At 48.2% G+C, this 22,377-nt stretch overlaps 1 protein-coding gene across 2 annotated transcripts in view; it reads left to right on the plus strand.

Annotated features, from left to right (window-relative positions):
* Positions 1-22,377, plus strand: part of LOC147673178 (unconventional myosin-IXb-like) — an 83,870-nt gene that overhangs the window by 35,248 nt on the left and 26,245 nt on the right. For both annotated transcript variants that reach the window (XM_086946959.1, XM_086946960.1), the window contains 4 exons: positions 1,539-1,647; positions 5,885-5,958; positions 17,942-18,134; positions 19,646-19,774. In XM_086946959.1, the coding sequence (XP_086803085.1) occupies positions 1,539-1,647; positions 5,885-5,958; positions 17,942-18,134; positions 19,646-19,774 (505 nt within the window). The remainder of the gene's footprint in view (positions 1-1,538; positions 1,648-5,884; positions 5,959-17,941; positions 18,135-19,645; positions 19,775-22,377) is intronic.

Consider the following 22,377-nt stretch of genomic DNA (forward strand, 5'->3'; position numbering starts at 1 on the left):
TGTCAGCGGGCATTGGTTGCCCCAGCACTGTCATTTTCACATCAACCTCCTAGAACGAAGAGCAATCCGGCCGGCACTTCAAGCATTTCTTCCACGATTGCAGGGGTCGGCGGTTCTCTTCCGCACGGACAACTCCACGGTCATGCACTACATAAACAAGGAAGGGGGTACCAGATCACTTCCATTATCCCAGGAGGCCCAATAAATTTGGGAATGGGCGAACCTACACAGAATATCGCTACAAGCAGAACACCTGCCAGGAGTGCTAAACGAAAAGGCGGACAGACTCAGCAGGCTGTCGTCAGTCAGCCACGAATGGGAACTGAACCAGACGGTCTTGGAGGAGATTTTTCATCGGTGGGGCAAATCCTCAATAGATCTCTTTGCCACCCCGATGAACAGAAAATGCCAGTTTTACGCAAGCAGGTTACACCATTGAGGGTCGTTGGGGAATGCGCTTTCGATAGCTTGGTCAAGAGCATTTGTGTACGCCTTTCCCCCCATTCTGTCAAGGAACAAACTACAGCGTTTACACTATCCAGCCAATCAAATGCTATAGAAGTGTACAGTGACAGTTCACAAGTTCAGATGCTTGCTGGGAATTATGTCATCTTGTATTCCTCTGATCCCATTCTCTTTCCACCATATGAGACCATTGCAGGAGGAACTTGATAGCCACTAGGCGGAGGCCACAGGCTTTATTTTATGATCAGATTACTGTGGACACGTGTATACAATAGACTCCAGCATGTATTACGGCAAGGCATGAAGGTGCCCTATGAACAAGCAGCTGGTCTTCCTCCATGTTTATTGCTATTTCTACTGTCATTTGTATGTCAATTATGCACATGTAGTGCTGTAAAAGCAAGTCCATGCTTGTATCTTTGCACTCTGCACTAAGCTCCGGCTCAAACAAATGTGTTCTTAGTTTTCCATATACTGTGAAGGTCACCAGGTCAGCTTTCAGTGTCTGGTCAGAACGCAGTCAGTTCGTAAGAAACTCCTCCTTCCCAACTTGAAGCTTAAATCTGACAAGAATGCAGTCAGCTGGAAGACATAATGCTGGCTGAATGAGCAGCAAAGTTCTCGTGGACACTGAGGGACAAAAACTGATAAAATTATGGAGCACTTACAAAAATATCTTTCTTTTTTTTGTAAAAAAAATATCTTTAAACTTTTACAGGTTCAGTCTATTGTCACCTAAAACAAGTGGGTGGAGTGTCGCTTTAAAATTCCATGTCACATTGCAGCACTATATGCTCCGCCTCTGCTCCTGCTGCAGCAGAGATAGGTCGAGCGAATATACTTTATTTACATTCTCAAGGCGCAGTGTTTATGGCTTGCAGCACTCTGCGAGTAACGGAAAGATTAATGCACACGATACGGTCACTAATAGAGTATTAAAAGTAACTTTAAGGGCAAACATGCAGTTGCGTTGAGGCAGCTTCTTTGCATGATGAGATTCCTTTGGTTTTCATTCAGAATGCTTCTGTTTACGATAATTCATTTATTTTCTCTTGCCTGTCTTCTGTTTGCAGATGGAGCATTGCGGCCACGTTTTCATCCACTATCAAGTTAGCATAGGCCAGTCATGTGAACAGTGCCAATCCAATATCTGGCCCATGGACAAAGTGTACCTCTGCAGAAGTAAGAATTGAATTGTTTTTTACCGGTTTCTGCCACAGTAAAAACTGCTACTGTCTGTCGAATGTAACTATTGTCAAATATTTATGAAAGGAAAGCCTGAGAGGTGAGCCTGTTCTTGCTAGTAAATTAGAGACAGTAAATTAAATTCAACCTAATGTTTAAGTCCTGTAGGTGAGTGAAGAAATAAATAATGAAGCCTGTCTGAGCAGTTAAAGAAAGTAGCAAATCACTTGGTGCTGCTTTGGCGCCTGAACATTTTATTACCACAATTTTAAAACATAAATGCTCATTGGAACATGCTGGAGAAATGTGGGAGTCGGATCGCTTGGTATTTGGGCATTACCTGGAAATATATACCCAGATTTGACGAGCTGTAGCCAAGCTTAGGAGACTCAACATGCTCCTTGCACTCTGCTGTCTTCTCTGGTACCTATTGCAACCAGTTAAAACATCCTGCTCCTACGGCTGGTGTCATTCAGTGACTCCAAATGCAGGGGGCGCTAAGGCCTTCTGGGTGCTTCTCGTTTTCCAGGGTTCTTCCCCAAGGGTGTCTCAGCCCAGTGCACTCTCATGTGCTTGCTCCATGTCTATTAATACTGAATGTCGACTGCCTCTGGAGGTGCACACAGACGCGGGTCTACCTTCTTCTGCAGCTATTATTCAGTGACAGAAGCCACTGAGGGAAAGGAGTAAGGGGTTTACCAGTGGCTGCTCAGTGCTTTACATCTTTAGAGGTGCCTGGAAAATGACATGCCAACTATCCCACAGCCCCCCGTATCCACCCCCAACCCTTTCTCCCTAGAAGATTGGGGCCATCTAGGAACAGGCTGACTCCAAGGAGTTAAAGCTGTATAAAAAGTTTTGTATTTATATTTTTGGCAGCATCTTCCATTTTTACCGGTTCCCTCATTTTAGGGAGCAATCTGAAGAAGACATAGTGGTGAACACTGCCTTTGAAGTGCAAAGCAAAATATTTGTTTAGTTTTTTTAGGTCTCGCCTGTCGATGCGCATGCGCAATGAGCTTGCAAGACTATGGGGGCTTAAACAGACTTTAACCAACTTGCAAGGAATCGTGGCGATTCCTTGCAGTGCCTGTGAAATTCAAGCTCAATGCGCATGCGCATTGAGCTTAAAAGCGCGTGCACATGCCCCCAGCCGCCTGCGTTGCATGTATTTTCCCTCAGGCGCACTCCTCCCACACCCCCGCTCCGCCCCCTCCCCTGCCTGCCGTTTCGCATTTCTTCAGTTCCCTCAGCCGCACTCCAGGCCCCTGCTGCATTCACACCCTCTCTCCGCTCCGCCCCCTCCCCTGCCCGCCGTGTCGCATTTCTCCTCCCCCTCCCCTTCTCTGCCTTCCCTCCGTCTTGTTTTTTTTTTTTTACCCGCTCCGCCCCCTCCCCTGCCCACCGTGTCGCATTTCTCCTCCCCCCCCCCCCCCCCCGACTCGCATTTCTCCTTCATTGAAGGTGGGGATTTAATTCAATCGACTTCATGTTTGAAATTTCACTACAGGGGCTTAAAAGTGGAACATGCGTTGGGTGGAGCAAGAGGCATATAACTGTTGTTTGTCCTGTGTTAGCCAGGAAGGACGAGGAAAGGCTCTTCTATTTTCTTTAACATTTTGAACCAGCACTCTCCAAAACAGCTGTGATTTCGTGCTTTTAGTTTCAGGAGCGCTGCATTTTTTTCACGGCCGGCCTCCGGCCGTGACTCGCATTTCTCCTTCATTGAAGGTGGGGATTTAATTCCATCGACTGCATGTTTGAAATTTCACTACAGGGGCTTTAAAGTGGAACATGCGTTGGGTGGAGCAGGAGCGCTGCATTTTTTTCACGGCCGGCCTCCGGCCGTGACTCGCATTTCTCCTTCATTGAAGGTGGGGATTTAATTCAATCGACTGCATGTTTGAAATTTCACTACAGGGGCTTAAAAGTGGAACATGCGTTGGGTGGAGCAAGAGGCATATAACTGTTGTTTGTCCTGTGTTAGCCAGGAAGGACGAGGAAAGGCTCTTCTATTTTCTTTAACATTTTGAACCAGCACTCTCCAAAACAGCTGTGATTTTGCAGGAAATGCTGACAAGCGCTCATGTGCTCTGTGATACCGCCCTGCTTTATGTGGAACTTTTTCATCGCTGCGTACATACTTTTAAATCTCTACCAAAAACTATACTTAGGTCGCAATGCTAGCGTTGCAACCAAAAGGGGCATTTATATTTCTATAATTGGAATGTTTGTTTTTAAATTAAGTAGCTCTTGCCGCACAAAGCAACTACAATGGACAAATAAAAACACGAGGTAAATTCCGAAAAAGCTGCTCCTGTTCTCTCCGCTCTTCCACTTCTGAAGCTGTGGAGTTGTGCAATTGTACTAGTTCTCTTTGCTCTTGTGGTGGGTAAAGGGCGTGGCTGGCCTGCATGCTGGATCTTTGGTGTTCAAATGTTTCTCAGGAGCTGGAGGGAGCGGTACAGCCTTTGTGGTAGTGGATAATAGGGTTTAACATTCCGAGCAGCTTAATTTAATAAAAGATAGATTGTTGTTAATTTTTTTCTTCGTTCATGCCACCTATATTTCAGTATGCATGGATCCTTGCTCCCGCCTATCTTTCACCCTCCCCGGCACCGACTCCAATCTCCCTTTCCCCTTCACCACTGACCCCCTCCCCACCCCCCTTGAGCACGGGTTCAGACTGTAGCCTTTCCTTTCTCCGGTAATGGTATTTTCTCCTCTCAATTTTTTTGCACTTACTTTGATTTTTTTTCTCTCGCCCTGTTCTTCGATTACCTCCCCCCATCCTCCAGCACCACCCCCCCATCCAACGCCCGCCATCCAGGAGTAGCTTGCTGTTTTTTCTCTTCCACATCTCCAACACCTCTATTCCCCCTCCAGCCACTCTCTCCAGCACTAGCTCGCGCTCCTTCACCCACCCTTCCCCTCTGTCACCACATCTCCAGCCCCCCTCACCCCGACCAGCACCTTGAGCACAGAGTCTCTCTCCAGCACGTATACTCTGCGCACCCCGCACTGCTCTAGCTTACCCTTTATTCTCTTTTGAACAAATTGGCCACATGCCGCACCCCGTCTCCCCTCAATCACTGTCAGTTGTTTTCGGCCAGATCCCGGTACTGAACGATGTCATTGATGACCCGCAGGGTGGGGAGGAGACTGACAAAATGCTGCAATTCCGGGCCGAATTATCCGACAGCGCTATTATGTGGCTTTGAAAAGCAAATTATATGGTACATTGTGAATGAAACCAATTATGTGCCAACTTTTCATCCACCACCACCACTTTCACCACATCCACCACCACATCCACCACCTCATCCACCACCATCACTACCACCACCACATCCACCACCACCACCACATCCATCACCACCACCACCACATCCATCACCACCACCACCACATCCACCACCACCACATCCACCCCCACATCCACCACCACCACATCCACTACCACCACATCCACCATCACCACCACCACCACATCCACCACCACCATATCCCCCAGATCCACAACCACCACATCTGTGTGTGTGTGTGTGTGTGTGGCTCTGTGTGTGTGTAGGTGCAAATGCAATGTTCTTGGATTTTCGTCACAATGAAATACACTGAACATAATCTTCACAAAATTTATTGACAAACGTTTAAGCTATTGCCATTATAAATCACAATTTTTTTAATTTAAGTATTAATTATTTACAAAATTAAAAGCCATTGTTATTTGTAATATCAATACATGTAAGTCACGTAAATACAACACACATTGCATTACAAATGCTATAGGTGTCACATTTGCGAAAGTTAAAACTATTGACATTGTAACTGACGAAGCTATTAAATTTGATATTTTCAAAACCAACGCATGAATAAAAAAAAGTGTCATTTACAATACCAATCGCTCACACTTTCCTAATGCGAGACCTATTGCATTTCCAATGTTTGTTATTCAGTACTAGGTCTGGTGGAAGGTGGACCGGTGAATCCACTACAGGGATCTGTACTGGATCTTGTGATTACAGTGGATCTCCTCCAGTCAAGCTTCTGAGATAGAATATAATGTCTCCATATAAATGTCTTAAACATGAATGTAACATCTCAGATTGTTTCCCTTGTAACAGTTGATTTGCTGCAGGTGTTGGGTTGTAGGGGTGAAAACTCATGGTGGTTATTTGTTTAAAATGCGAAACGCAGATGTTGACTATCCAATTTTTATTTTCTTTCTCCCTAGATTGCACAATGATCTGCCACAAGAAGTGCATACCAAAAAACCACAACTGGTGCGTCTCATCTTATGTCCGTAAGGTATATATATCTGCTGTAACCTAATTTGTGAGTATCCTTGGCAGTTAACGGCTGAGAGTATCCCTGGCAAATGGTAGGGGCCCATTGCATCTTCACTCCCTTCAAACCCACTACATTGGCCAGTTGGTTAGTTCACGACCTTCAGAGACATTTCTAATATAAAATGTACAGTTTTGACTCCCATTAGAGCCACCTTAGTATCCCATGTTTTCTGCATGGCAAAGTGAGTAACACTGAGCTGTGTAAAAGTGAGAAGTGTTCTGTGTGTGGTGATATTTTGCTACGTAATGGATCATATTAGTAAAATCATTGGTGTTGGCTGATTTTTAGGTTTCGCCTGGGGAACGGAGCGTAAGCTCCGCCCCCAGAGAAATCTCTAGTCTTCAGTAAGGCACTCTTGGAATACGCCCTCTGTTCCATTGGCTAGCTCCATAAATGGAGGCTAGCCATTGGAACAGAGATCTGTCCGTCATTCACGGACCAGATTCGGGGGCGTTCCCGAGATTTTTTCCACGGGCGTTCCCTCTGTGTAGTCATGCGGCGGTGGGCGGGGTTATTTCGGCGGTGGGCGGAGTTTCGTTTTTCTACCACGGCCGCCGGAGGAAGCCCTGGTGAATGCGTGTTAAATCATGCCTTCCCGCCCCCTCCTCCCCCTCCCCGTGTGTCTGTTCCGCCCCCCTCCCCGTGTGAAAGTGATTTGTTTCTGGAGCTCAGCTTGGGTCCATTCCCGCCCCCCCTCCCGCTCGGAAGTGCGTGTACAGTTGCTCATCTTGCCTTCCCGCCCTCCCCCCCTCCCCCCCCCTCCCCGTGTGTCCGTTCCGCCCCCCTCCCCATGTGAAAGTGATTTGTTTCTGGAGCTCGGCTCGGGTCCATTCCCGCCCCCCCCTCCCGCTCGGAAGTGCGTGTGCAGTTGCTCATCTTGCCTTCCCGCCCCCTCCTCCCCCTCCCCGTGTGTCCGTTCCGCCCCCCTCCCCATGTGAAAGTGATTTGTTTCTGGAGCTCAGCTTGGGTCCATTCCCGCCCCCCCCCTTCCCGCTCGGAAGTGCGTGTGCAGTGGCTCATCTTGCCTTCCCGCCCCCTCCTCCCCCTCCCCGTGTGTCCGTTCCGCCCCCCTCCCCGTGTGAAAGTGATTTGTTTCTGGAGCTCGGCTCGGGTCCATTCCCGCCCTCCCCTCCCGCTCGGAAGTGCGTGTGCAGTTGCTCATCTTGCCTTCCCGCCCCCTCCTCCCCGTGTGTCCGTTCCGCCCCCCTCCCCATGTGAAAGTGATTTGTTTCTGGAGCTCGGCGCGGGTCCATTCCCGCCCCTCTCCTCCCGCTCGGAAGTGCGTGTGCAGTTGCTCATCTTGCCTTCCCGCCCCCTCCTCCCCCTCCCCGTGTGTCCGTTCCGCCCCCCCTCCCCGTGTGAAAGTGATTTGTTTCCGGATCTCGGCTCGGGTCCATTCCCGCCCCCCCTCCCGCTCGGAAGTGCGTGTGCAGTTGCTCATCTTGCCTTCCCGCCCCCTCCCCGTGTGTCTGTTCCGCCCCCCTCCCCGTGTGAAAGTGATTTGTTTCTGGAGCTCGGCTCGGGTCCATTCCCGCCCCCCCTCCCGCTCGGAAGTGCGTGTGCAGTTGCTCATCTTGCCTTCCCGCCCCCTCCCCGTGTGTCCGTTCCGCCCCCCTCCCCATGTGAAAGTGATTTGTTTCTGGAGCTCGGCTCGGGTCCATTCCCGCCCCCCCCCTCCCGCTCGGAAGTGCGTGTGCAGTTGCTCATCTTACCTTCCCGCCCCCTCCTCCCCCTCCCCATGTGTCCGTTCCGCCCCCCTCCCCGTGTGAAAGTGATTTGTTTCTGGAGCTCGGCTCGGGTCCATTCCCGCCCCCCCCCCCTGTCCTGTGCCCGTTCCCGCCCCCCTCCCTCCCTGTGCTCGTGGTGCTTGTTATATCCATGAAAGACGTGCCTGCAGTAGCTTCACTAGCGTCTTACTATCCAATTGTACGAGTTTCTGGGTTGATTGACGGCAACGCACTGGGCCTTCGTGCTGTGACTCCCCCTCCTGGGACTTCCGAGGCAGAGAGATGCAGGTAAGTGCAAATCGATTCTTTTTATGTTTGCTGCATGCATGTATATTTGAATTTTTGGGAAGGAGTGTTGTGAATGATGTGTGTGTGCGCGTGTGCGCACGTGTGTAAATGTATGGGTGTGAATGAGTGTATGTGTGCGTGTGTGTCCCGTCCACCCTCCTCTCTGCTAAAATTACCGGCCACCACTGGCTTTCCCTAATATGCTGAGAGGCTGAAGTCTGTGGACTTTGTGTTTCAATTTAGCATCGCACCAGTGGCATGACGGGTAAAATTAGAGATATGGTTGCATTTTGCCCCAGTAATGTGCACGTTGTATTGACATTGGTAACCGGATATGTCTTTGAATCGAGATTCTTAACATAGGGAAAAAATCCCAACAGTAGCAAACGAGAGGGAAGAGCAGTGGCTGGAGGGATGGGGCAAGGGGGTAGCATCAACCAGGCAGGCGGGTTGGTCTGAAGGTGGTGTCAGGAACTAGGCATCTATCCTTCCAAGCCCAAACGGCTGGAGGCGAGGGTCAATGGAAAAAGCCAAGTTTGCGCTGGAAAAGGCCAGAAATGCGCTTGGAGCAGCTTATGTAGTTGCAGTAGGGAGAGGGTCCCGTAACCACTGTGTCATCATTTTAATATTTAGCAGAGAGCTCTGTCAAAGAGAGACACAATGAGACCCCACCCTGACACAAATCCCCACTCCAGTAAAGTAGAGGACACCAACATGTTTATTCACACACTTACATGGAATGGCGATTAACAGGCAGACCTTCAAACCTCTTTCTCCGACACAAGCCCCTCTCTTGCCGGCTTTGGGGCACTCACCCTAAAGCTGCGCTTCGAACCCACTCTTACCAACCACAGGGTGATGCATATTGTTTCCCTCCCACGTATATGCGAGCAAGTGAGCCGACCCATCAAAACACAACTTCAGTAAAGCCTCTACTGGATACAATGAACGGACCCCTCCCAGCGTCATCGACCCGACAGACGGGGGGGGGCCCTCCCTGGTCCCTCCCTGGTCCCTGATCTAAATACTGGCTAGGGAGTGTAGTAGGGAAGACTGTTGCCCTAGGCTGTTGTAGAATCCTATTTGGACCTGAAAGCAAGCGGTGTGCTTGACACTTCAAGGCACTAGTCCATAGCTGCACGCCTTCGAGCGGAATTCAGGACGGCGCCTGTCTATTGGGATAGGAATTTACATAAATAATTCTCTGTCTCACTGACTCCGCCTCTCATCATTCACTACACACCTGCTTACAAGCTGCAATGACTCAGCCTCTCATCATTCACTACACACCTGCTTACAAGCTGCAGCGACTCCGCCTCTCATCATTCACCACACACCTGCTTACAAGCTGCAGCGACTCCGCCTCTCATCATTCACTACACACCTGCTTACAATTTGCACATCCGACCCGGCATTCGTTCTGCTGGGTAAAAAAGGAGCCAGGTTCCCTCCCCCTCCCGCTCCCCCCCCCTAGGTCACAGCTTTATTGAGGCAAGTTGCCAAGCGTGATCTCCTGGACCCAGAACAATATATTACTTTTGTTTAGTAGGAATCAAACCGCGCTGGACATCCAAGCTGTTCCATCCGCAATGTATAGGGCACAGACAAAGTCCAAATAATTTCAAAGAATAATAGAAATAATAAATCAATTTGATTGATTGACGGCACCGCACTGGGCCTTCGTGCTGTGACTCGCGGCTGCTGACGGCCTGTGATTGGTCACAAGCTCATAGTATATAGTTGCTGGAGGCGGCGCGGCCGCTCTTTCTTTCACGCAGTCCTTGTCTGAGGTTAGTTGGGGAGGCACTGAACGGGGCTACACATTAAAAATGTTCTAATGACTATTACCCGGTTTCCGTTGAATCGTGCGGGAGCCTCCCCGGCAGCCGTTCGTGCATGTTTAATGGCTCCCTCGTGGCTCACTTTTAAGTGAGGCCTGTTCTGCGTTCTCATGTGGGCTCCTGGCAGGGTTTAGTGATACGTAGTTGGTAGATATCGTAGGCAGGTCATTCTTCTTGCTTGAGTTGTGCAGCGGGAGCTGTTATTTTGTGGGTGTCAACTTGCCGTTTATGACCGGCTTCTTTTCCTCAGTGACTGTGTAGGTAACGTTTGGCACGTTGTTTCTGGGCGAGGCTTTCTTTTGACAACCTGGTGAATTCTGGCAATTGTAATGTTACTTTGCTCACATCAAACTAAACCGATCTAACACCATGTAACTTTAATTTGTAACACAGAATTACACGGACGTATACTCTGGCATCTGACGTGGAGAGCAATTAGCAAATTTACACATTTCTAACGCCTGCTTTTGAGGGTATTGGCATCGAGCTGTGTGTAGTTCCATCAACTCACAGCTTTGTCCTCATATCTATAATTTGGGGGAATCACGAGGGCAATATGTATTTTAATAAATGTTCAGCTGGTTTTCTACCCAGGTTAGTTTGCCTTTCCACCATGAATGCCGCTCATACCTGTTGGGGATTGGTTCAGGACCTCCCCATCTCTATATTCGGAGTGGAAACTTTCAATTTCTCTCCACTGAACGTTCCTACAGAACTCTCCATTCAAACAGTCGTAGGTCAATGTGTCTGTTAAAAGCCTACGGTTATTTGTCCACTTGGTTAGTGCCGTTCCTTTTCGAGACCAATGTATGGTGGAGGGTCACGGAGAGTTGGGGAGGGTTCACTGACCTAGCGTTTAGATCCGAATTAGCCATACAATTAGGAGATCCTTAACTATTCTAACATGTTTGGCTGAACTGCAACTTTGATATGTGTGGCTCTGGGTGTGTGTGTGTGTGTTGGGCTCTGGGTGTGTGTGTGTGTTGGGCTCTGGGTGTGTGTGTGTGTGTGTGTGTTGGGCTCTGGGTGTGTGTGTGTGTGTGTGTGTGTGTGTGTGGCTCTGGGTGGGTGTGTGGCTCTGGGTGGGTGTGTGGCTCTGGGTGGGTGGGTGTGGCTCTGGGTGGGTGGGTGTGTGTGGCTCTGGGTGGGTGGGTGTGTGTGGCTCTGGGTGGGTGTGTGTGGCTGTGGGTGTGGGTGTGTGTGGGTGGGTGGGTGTGTGTGTGGCTGTGGGTGGGTGTGTGTGGGGCTCTGGGTGGGTGGGTGTGTGTGTGTGGGGCTCTGGGTGGGTGTGCGTATGTGTGTGTGGGGCTCTGGGTGGGTGTGTGTGTGTGTGGGGCTCTGGGTGGGTGGGTGTGTGTGTGTGGGGCTCTGGGTGGGTGGGTGTGTGTGTGTGTGTGTGGCTCTGGGTGGGTGTGTGTGTGGGGCTCTGGGTGTGTGTGTGTGTGTGTGTGGGGGGCTCTGGGTGGGTGGGTGTGCGAGAGATTAAGCTAATGGCAATGTAAATGACAAAACCCAACACATAAATACAAATTTTTTCATTTACAATGCCAATAGCTCAAACTTTTCAAAAGGCGAAACCATTGCATTGTAAATGCTTGTTTTTTTTGCCTCCGTTATGATTTCCTAAAATATTTATTTGCCTAAATGTTCTTATCTGGGCATGTACTACACAATGTTTTTAGGGCTCGCCTTTTCTATTCCGTAGGAATAGGAAAAGAGCCCTAATGCAGCAAACCCATACTTAAGGCCAAGCAAGGGCTCTCCAGAGGATTTTGGGAAGTGCACGCCTCGTGCACGAGCTTGCCTGAGCCTTCTGCCTATCAGCCTGCCAGATCTACTCCCCTAATTATGAACTTCACTGACTCTGGCTCTTCAAAGGCTCTGCTACCCCCCCCCCCCCCCCCTTCGTCCGCCTGCACTTCCCGGCCGCTTGCCTTCTGTCCCTTAATCTCCCCGTGACTCCCCCCTCACCTCTCCCACCCCACTGCTTCAGGCCCCACCATTTGCTCAGGACATTGCTTGTTGTCATGACCTCTTACAATGCTATGCCATCCCTACGTGCCTATACTCCCCTCCCTCCGTGTTCCAGCCGCTGTGCCTCAACTCCCTGCTGGGGAGTGGCAGCACACCCTACACTTGTTTGCAACTTGAGTTTGTTCCGATGCTTGGAGGAAGTTCTTGCTTTTAGAATAAATGGACGTGCATTTTGAAGTCTCCTTTCACGCGCGTCCTTCAGTTTGAAATTGGGGAGAAAAACTTTTTTATGTACTGGGCTTTTAAGGGGAAGCGTGATTGTCATTTCATCGATGTTAAAGAGTAATGTCGTACTTTCAACCAGTTCTTTTTTCAATCTTCCAGTTAACGTTTACTTAACCGGAAAACTGTCAAGGGTCATCAAAAATAATGGAGTCTGACAGTAAATATACCTTAAAAACGAGCTAGAGTTTCCATGCCGCGGCACCAAACCGTAGCAAGAACCTAACTTCCCTTTTAAAACACCCGCAGACACCAGGGAAGATCACCTGACATTTTTCTCTCTAAAACTGTTTAAAACAAAAAGTCCATACAATGAGGACTTTGTTAAAGTGCCCATAAAAGTCCGGAAATGTATTCCCATTAAAATCAGCTGGGAAATGGCATTGTAGCGATTTTAATATCCATCCACGCAGAGTGAGATTATTACAGGTCTTTAACCTCTTGGCTGCTAGGCGTTTTCCCCCTCCTGTGCTGGGAATTACCATTTTGCTGTTTGCATGACGAGCTCAGCTCGTCATCAGCACACGACACCCGTGGGTGATGACGAGCTGAGCTCGTCATCAGCATCGAAAGGGTTAAAAAACATTTTTATAGACTCCCTCCTTTGAGCGAGATGTTTATTATCCACACTGTTAAGTGTTTGTCTTACCTGAAACGGAGGTGTTTTACCAAAAGCAGCTTACTAGAGTCAAACACTGTTCGGGTTCCTCTGTACAATGAGCCACGAGGAGCGCGGGAAGTGGATGGTGGGTGGCAAATGGACTCAAAGCGGCCGGTCGCTTTGATGTTTGGATAAGCATCAGATAAGGATCTGTCTGGCCTCGAACACCTTCAAGAAGCGGCAGCCTGCCCTTCACACGCGGCCTCCCAGCCAGCCTGTCTCCGAGTACTAGCACCAAAGAGGGGGGTTTGAAGCCCTAAATGAGTATTCCTTAGAATTTCTATGGGCGCCCCTTGCAGTTTGTAGTTACATATTTACAACTGCAGCTCGCCTGAAGAGCAGAGTGTGTGCTGGGTGACTGGCAAGCGAGCAGCAAATCCAACAGGCTGCTGCAGTGAACTGAAGGGACGAAGAAATACGATAAATCATATTTATAATAACAAGAAGACAAACCTGTTTTATGACAGGTGGGGAAGACCCCGGAGCTGTCGTGAAAGTTAAAAAAGAAACTTAAAGATAATCACACAACGCCGAGAAGAACATATCTTCAAATATTCGTGCCTCATTTAGACGATATTCAACAATTGTAACTAAGGCAGGATTCCTCGTTCCATTTTTTATCTTGCAATATTATACTTTTTGGTAGAAGCCAGGTTGCTTCGAATCTGGAGCGGATTCGCTTATTTTTCAGCTCGAAAAGTGCTGCGCATCAGGCACTTAAGTGTAATTTCTCTTTTCCAAGCCCCACACAAATACAATTTTATGTATGTATGTGGATAGATTTGTGTAATGCTCGCAGACAGTCGTACATTACAGATCATGTCAGTCAGTCAGGAATACTTTTATTTGATCTCGTTAAAAATCATAAGAGTGGAAGAAGTTCAATGATACAAACATGTTAAAAAAAAAAATGCATAATTAGATAAATTGTTGAGGGTTAAAAAGGAGCTAAAATAAAAAATATAAAAACACAATGCTGTCATGACCTGGATAATCATCCATAGATAATACATTAGATAAAACTTTCATATTAAAAGGAAATTTTGAACAGAGAGAGGCGGTACTGTACACCGGGGGCCCAGAAATGATGTTGGTGCAGGAGAAGAACAAGGGTCCAAGCGGTCTTAACTGAACCACTCCAGTTCATTCTTGTTTGTTGTCTAATTCTTTGGCTGCCATTTTCCAAAGCATAATGGCTTTGCAAGAAAGTTCAATGGAGTGGCCTCCAAGACATTGTATGACTGCCGCTCTGCATGTCCGTAGCTGATTTTTTATCAGCAACTTTTCCGAATTTCTAGAAGTGTGGGGCAGATGCATAGGAGATGTAAGAGGCTCTCTTCTCCTTGTCCACACAGATCGTGTCATTCCCACACCCCTTTGCCTCCAGAAACCCCAAATGCACCCTGCTCCCGCCAACATATTTTGATTTGTAGAAGGTATATCTGTTTTAGAGGTAACTCCAAATTCAGGTCTACAGCGTAAAGCACTTGCAAGGCAGAACAAGCAGACCGCCCACCACAAACCCCCACCTCCAGTGTCCATATAAGGGCAGCAAAACCACCGCTGATTATTCGGCAATCACCAGTTCTTTTTAGCAATTCGAGTTTGTTCTGATGCTCGCACTCACTCTACCACTCTACCACCCTCACTCTACTACTCTAACGCCCTCTCGCTGTCACTCTGCCGCCATCACTCTACTGCCCTCACGTCCTCACTCTACCGCCCTCACTCTACCACTCTACCGCCCTCACTCTACCACTCTACTGCCCTCAAGCCCTCACTCTACCGCTCTAACTCTGCCACCCACACGCCCTCACTCTACTGCCCTCACTCTACCACTCTACTGCCCTCACGCCCTCACTCTACCGCCCTCACGCCTTCACTCTACCGCCCTCACTCTACCGCCCTCACTCTACCGCCCTCACTCTACCGCACTCACTCTACCGCCCTCACTCTACCACTCTACCACCCTCACTCCCTCACTCTACCGCCCTCACTCTACCACTCTCACGCCCTCACTCTACCGCCCTCACTCTACTGCCCTCACGCCCTCACTCTACCACCCTCACTCTACCGTCCTCACGCCCTCACTCTACCGCCCTCACTCTACCGCCCTCACTTTACCACCCTCACGCCTTCACTCTACCGCCCTAACTCTACCACTCTACCACCCTCACGCCCTCACTTTACCGCCCTCACTCTACCACTCTACCGCTCTCACGCCCTCACTCTACCACTCTACCGCCCTCACTCTACCACTCTACCGCCCTCACTCTACCACTCTACCGCCCTCACTCTACCACTCTACCACCCTCACTCTACTGCCTTCACTCTACTACTCTACTCTACCGCCCTCATTCTACCACTCTACCGCCCTCACTCTACCACCCTCACTCTACTGCCTTCACTCTACTACTCTACCGCCCTCACTCTACCACTCTACTGCCCTCACTCTACCACTGTACCACCCTCACTCTGCTGCCCTCACTCTACCACTCTCATGCCCTCACTCGACAGCGCTCACTCTACCACTCTACCGCCCTCACTCTACCGCCCTCACTCTACCGCCCTCACTCTCCACTCTACTGCCCTCGCACCCTCACTCTACTGCCCTCGCACCCTCACTCTACTGCCCTCGCACCCTCACTCTACTGCCCTCGCACCCTCACTCTACTGCCCTCGCACCCTCACTCTACTGCCCTCGCACCCTCACTCTACTGCCCTCACGCCCTCACTCTACCACCCTCACGCCCTCACTCTACTGCCCTCACTCTACCACTCTCATGCCCTCACTCGACAGCGCTCACTCTACCACTCTACCGCCTTCACTCTACCGCCCTCACTCTACTGCCCTCGCACCCTCACTCTACTGCCCTCGCACCCTCACTCTACTGCCCTCGCACCCTCACTCTACTGCCCTCGCACCCTCACTCTACTGCCCTCGCACCCTCACTCTACTGCCCTCGCGCCCTCACTCTACCACCCTCACGCCCTCACTCTACTGCCCTCACTCTACCGCCTAAACTCTATCGCCCTCCCTCTATCTATCGCCCTCCCTCTATCTATCTATCCCCCTCCCTCTGTCTATCTATCGCCCTCCCTCTGTCTATCTATCGCCCTCCCTCCCTCTATCTATTGCCCTCCCTCTCTTCCACCCACCTCCTTCTCTAACTCCCTGTTCTCTTCTCCCATGCTGATCTGCTGCTCTCTTCAACCCTGCCTCCTTCTCTTACTCCCTGTTCTCTTCTCCTGTGCCGATCTGCTGTTCTCTTCCACCCCACCTCCTTCTTTAACTCCCTGTTCTCTTCTCCTGTGCTGATCTGCTGCTCTCTTCCACCCCTCCTCCTTCTTTAACTCCCTGTTCTTTTCTCCTGTGCTGATCTTCTGCTTTCTTCCACCTGCCCCCTTCTCCAACTCCGTTTTCTTCTCCAGTGCTGATCTGCTGCTCTCTTCCACCCACCTCTTTCTATAACTCCCTGTTCTCTTATCTATCTATCTGTCTGTCTGTCTGTCTGTCTGTCTCTCTATCTATCTATTATCTATCGCCCTCACTCTATCTATCGCCCTCACTCTATCTATCGCCCTCACTCTATCTATCGCCCTCACTCTATCTATCGCCCTCACTCTATCTATCGCCCTCACTCTATCTATCGCCCTCACTCTATCTATCGCCCTCACTCTATCTATCGCCCTCACTCTTATCTATCGCCCTCACTCTTATCTATCGCCCTCACTCTTATCTATCGCCCTCACTCTTATCTATCGCCCTCACTCTTATCTATCGCCCTCACTCTTATCTATCGCCCTCACTCTTATCTATCGCCCTCACTCTTATCTATCGCCCTCACTCTTATCTATCGCCCTCACTCTATCTATCGCCCTCACTCTATCTATCGCCCTCACTCTATCTATCGCCCTCACTCTATCTATCGCCCTCACTCTATCTATCGCCCTCACTCTATCTATCGCCCTCACTCTATCTATCGCCCTCACTCTATCTATCGCCCTCACTCTATCTATCAATCATCCTCACTCTATCTATCAATCATCCTCACTCTATCTATCAATCATCCTCACTCTATCTATCAATCATCCTCACTCACTCTATCTATCATCCTCACTCACTCTATCTATCTCCCTCACTCACTCTATCTATCTCCCTCACTCAATCTATCTATCTCCCTCACTCAATCTATCTATCTCCCTCACTCAATCTATCTATCTCCCTCACTCTATCTATCTATCTAACTCTATTTATCTATCTCCCTCACTCTATCTATCTATGTATCGCCCTCACTCTATCTATTGCACCACTACAGCATCACTCAGGGGCACCACAACATCACTCAGGGACACCACAACATCACTCAGGGGCACCACAACATCACTCAGGGGCATCACAACATCACTATGCGCTACTACAGCATCACTGAACACCACAGCATCACTCGTCGCCACCACAACATCACTCAGCGCCACCACAGCATCAATCTGTGCAACTATTCAACAACAACTGGTTCAAATATGTTCTCTCAATGTGTCAAGCTTTATTACAAATGTCACAAAAATATGTTAATATTTCACTTCTGTTCTTGGATTTTCGCCACAATAAAATACACTGAACATAATCTTCACAAAAGTTACTTACTGAAGTTTAAGCTATTGCCATTATAAATTACAATAACTTTTATTTAAGTATTAATTATTTTAAAAAAAATAAAAGCCATTGTTATATTTGTAATATCAATACATCTAAGTCACATAAATACAAAACATGTTGCATTACAAATGCTATAGGTGTCACATTTGCGAAAGTTACAAGTATTGGCATTGTAAATGACAAAGCTATTAATTGCCTTATTTTCAAAACCAACACATAAATAAAAAAAATGTCATTTACAAGACCAATAGCTCGAACTTTCCTAATGCGAGACCTATTGCATTGCAAATGCTTGTTATCTATGGGTTTTGAGTACAGATAAAGCTGTAAGTATTGTATATTGTCTACTACCACTAGGTTGCATATAGTTCCCAACTGTTGCCTAAATAGAGCAGCATAACCCCTACAAGTGAGTACTCGATTGGTTAACCTGCACACGACCGCTCGTAGTTCACACCATTATGGATACAGATATACTCTTATGACTTCTTCCCTTCTCTTCTTCCAGAGCGAGCCGAACAAGGATTCGCGCCACTTTGGGGTCGAGGTTTCTGCTCTGACCAGTGACCGTAACCCTGTCCCCATTGTGATGGAGAAACTCCTAGAGTACCTGGAGATACACGGGCTCTTCACAGAAGGGATCTACGGGAAGTCTGGAGCGGCCAATCGTATGAGGGAGTTGAAACAGTCCTTAGAGAATGGTAATGCCTAGTTTAATGTTTTTGCAGGTTTTTTCCACTGTTCTGGTCGTAGCTTAAAACTGCTTAAAATTTGCCTCGCCTGCAAATCTACAGGGTATGGCCACGTTGGTTTAGATGTAATTGGTATGTTGTGGTTCTACCTGAACGTTAGTTGTTCATGATTGGGCATGTAGAAGTAGCCGCAAAACCCCGTGCTCACAGTACAATTGAGATGCAATGCCAGGTGGTACAAGTAACAGAAAACGGCTCTAGTGTCATTGCATTAGGGCATCATTTCCGCCAAAAGTGATGTTGCCTTTCCATGTGGGGCAGACATTCATGAGCCTCACTTTTTTCTCTACGCCACATCCCACTAAGAAGGAAAAGAGCTTGTACCGGTTGGACCCCAAGTGGGCCCTCGGCTTTATATCGATCGGACCAGGAAGCACCGGATGGATGATCAGCTTTTTATGGACTTCAGTGGTGTTGAGAATGGAAGAGCAGTCCACAAGGACCTTAGTCAGCTGAATTCATTCTCTGCATTATGGCTTTGTGTTATGGCATGGATAAGGAGCTTCCTGAGTGCGTTCAGGCTCATTCTACCCGAGCGAAGGCCAACTTTAACAGTGGTGCGACGGTGCAGGACATCTATCTGTACACCCCTTCCCCAGGCAGGATTCACTGGATTGCAGGGAGGGCCAGTTGGCCCACTCGATCCTGCAGGATTTCCGGTGTCAAACTGACTCCTTTGACCTTCGCACCTTTTAGGAGGTACTAACTTTGTATCTATTCAAAAAGTGAAGTCTCTATGGTTAGATGTATCCATCAGACCAACAAGTTACTCACTTTTGGTAACTCTCTTCTATTAAATACTATTCTCTAACTGCAGACTCATAACTGAACCATCATCCTCCCCGTTCCGTGGAGTGGACTTATAGGTATTAATAAGGTTCCATGTTAGATTCTGCAGAGTATCACTGTTCTTTACTGGTACTCCTCCTTTAACGTTACAGTGCAGAAGGTTTTGTTGTAAACTGATGTCTTCATACTTGTGGCTGCTACATATGGCTCGCCGCTGTCACTTCAGGGGAGGGGAGCGAGGCAGCTACGGTGGTCCAACGGCATCAGCTATTAGCGCATGAGGTAATTTGCTGGAAAACATTTCTCGATCCAGCATGGTGCCTGGCAGAATTTTAAAAAGTAAGGAACCTTTGGTTAGGTTGACTGTCCACAGAAACAGAATTCCAGCAGGTAAGTAACTTGTTCATTTGGAGCCAGAAATCTACCAATTCATGTATCAACAATTGACGATCACTTCGCTGACCCTGGACGTGCTGCTTAATCATGTTTTGCTGTGTTGAAGTCATGCATGATTGAGTTGTGTATTAAAAGAAACTCAGACAAAACTGATGGAATGTTTAGAATTCTAACACTACAAAGTCTTGATACATTGTGTTTTTTTATCTTAGCACGTTGTTATTGTCGTTTTTGATCACCAGTGCTGATTTATAAACCAGTCATTCCCTTTGCAGATCCAAATTCCGTAAAGCTTGAAAACTATCCAATTCATGCGATCACTGGAATCCTGAAGCAGTGGCTGCGAGAGCTGCCGGAGCCGCTTATGACTTTCAGCCAGTACAATGACTTCCTGCGGGCTGTGGGTATGTTTCTTGGTGATGTTTTTCATTGTCATGCTTTTGGCCCTTACAATGGCCACTACTCTCTTTGTTAAAGAGCCCTGTGCTTCTGTCTCAACTAGGCGCAGCCGAACAGGCAAACGCACAGACCTCTTCAGAAGGTAGTCCATTACAGACCCCCCCAGGATATAGCGGCATGGATTAGCAAATTTAGCGGCACAAAAATGGAAATTTAGCGGCACAAATATGGAAATTTAGCGGCAATTTTGCGGCCTTTTATGTGGCAATTTTTCCGACAACAAACAAAGATATCTTAGTTTTTTTAGTTATTTAACACCATGAAACTATGTATATTTGGTTTATTTACAATGTAGACACTTTGTTTCCCTCGAGCGTGTGCTTCACAATAATGGGCTGCTGCAGTTTCACAGCAAATCTACAACTAGGATGGAATATTTATTTCCTGTCCATATTTTATTGTATCTTGCTCCTTGTCCCATCCTTCCCCTGTTGTTGCAACAACACCTCCTCACTGTACAGGAGTTTTTTTCCAGCTAGTACTGCAGCCTGGAGGGTCTGTGTAATGTACTAACCCTGGTGTGCGTTGTCGCTACTCTAACAGTTGAAGGTTTGAGTACTTTGCTAAACAGTACCAAAACATGAGTTTGTGTTTAATTACGCTGCTGTTGGCTCAGTGGGCTTAGCATCGCTACCAGTGGTCTGTGTCCGACCCCATGCTCACAGTTTCAAAGTTAGAGGGTTTATTCAGCATTTCATCCTTCCGAGATCGATACAATTGTCGAGCGGCGGGAACATGACTGGACGGACGGCTGCCTTCCTTAGGATGTGGAGACGTCTTTGTCATTCCCAGGTACACGTTTGTGGTTATATTAAGTTACCGCCCACAGACCGTTTCCCGGACTGGTAGTTTGGTACGGTGGAATCGCCTCATCCCCTGCTCCCTGACTGCGTCACTTGTGTGTTCTTTATTCTAACCGTGCACTTTTAGTTATGCAAAGGTGGAGATGACACTGCAGCCTAGCAGGGGGTGTACTGCTGCACCCTGAAAAAGGAAGGGTGGGCGGCACTGGGTAGCGTGCACTAGCTGTTCCTGGGAGGTCTTTGAAGGTATTGGGGCCCTCCCCTACACAAGACCTGAAACAAGCCATATCACCACCAACTCGGGGGTGGGTGGGGGGGGCTCTCACCATTCTACCCCCTCCCCCCCCCCCCCCCCCCCCCCCCCCTATTGTGAAAGAGTTCAGGGCTAAAACTAGGCCCGGAATAGCAGGCTTCGCGCAACCAGGCCCCCTTCGAGCTGATTTCGCTGGCTATAAAAGTGCAAAGAATGCCCCATAAAGGACAGGTTTATGTCCTGCTGTCAATCAGCTCTGCCCATCACAGGAATGAGTGAGACGCAATTCTCCCTCCCCCCACGACCCCATGTCTACAGAGATGGTGACCGCTCCTTAGGCACTGAATGATACACCATTTTGGCAGCAACCTGGAAATAGTGTTGCAATAGACACCGTTTGTGTTCTAAAAGGAAGCATAGCAGTGCAAGCAGATGGAGGGGAATATGCCTATTCCGGGGTTGTTCCAAAATAAAGGCAATCATTTGTTTTTATAAATATAGCCGGACCACTGAAATTATTCAATAAGCGGAAGTGGCATTTTGTGCTTGTTTTCTAACGCCCTGCTCCACTTCCGTGTGCGGGGTTGCTCAGTGTGCCCCTTCCCTGAGTTTGTACAGTTCCCCCCTCTGTCACCCTTTCCTTAAAGTGGAGATTAAGAACTGTCATAAACAGATCGCCCTTGCCTTCCAAATACGCAGGCTTTTTATGGCCCTATTACAAAATGTAGATCGTTATAAGGGTTCTTGAGGAGACGGGGGCATGGCAGGGGGTCGAGAAGGGGCGCTGCCAGGCCAGGCAAAAGGGTCGGAAATGATGACGGGTCCTTTATGTACCTTAGAGACACCAGGAGAGAGGCTTCAGAAGCAGGCACGAAAGGGCAGTGCGGGCGGCGCAGGTGTGGCTCAATGTGTGAGAGTGAACATGCTGTTTGTAACCACTGCTCCGCCGTTATCTGCTGGGTACTGCGAGTATCTGCGTTAAATCCATGCTGTGTTTATAAAAGAATGTGTAAATATTTGTATGAATGCCGCGATTTCTACAAAAGTGCCGATTTCGCGGGCACTTTTGTAAAAATCGCGGCATTTTTACACAAGTGCCGATTTCGCGGCAAATCGCGAAATCGCGATATCCTGGAGGGTCTGCAATTAGCCTCAGTAGCTAGTACCTAAAGTCAAAAAAAGACCTGCTGCGAGAGGTGGTGGTGTTAGTTATTATAATTGTAAAAGAGAGGAACCCCTTGTATGGAACAAGGGAACTAGGGTGTTAAGCCAAGAAAAGATTGATTCCCTTGTTGACTATACGGAGAAGCTAAAACTTAGCTTTAAGAGAATGAAATTAACAATCATACAATAATACAATCTAGATCATATGATCAGAATCATGAACTAAATACAATCCAAAGCATTCGGTACAACAAATTTTATTATTGAAAGAGAACAAAAGTAAAAACAATAAACATTCATATACCCTATATTAAAAATTTTTTTAACT

This window comes from Lissotriton vulgaris, chromosome 12 (genome assembly GCF_964263255.1).
Source record: "Lissotriton vulgaris chromosome 12, aLisVul1.2, whole genome shotgun sequence".
NCBI lineage: Eukaryota > Metazoa > Chordata > Amphibia > Caudata > Salamandridae > Lissotriton > Lissotriton vulgaris.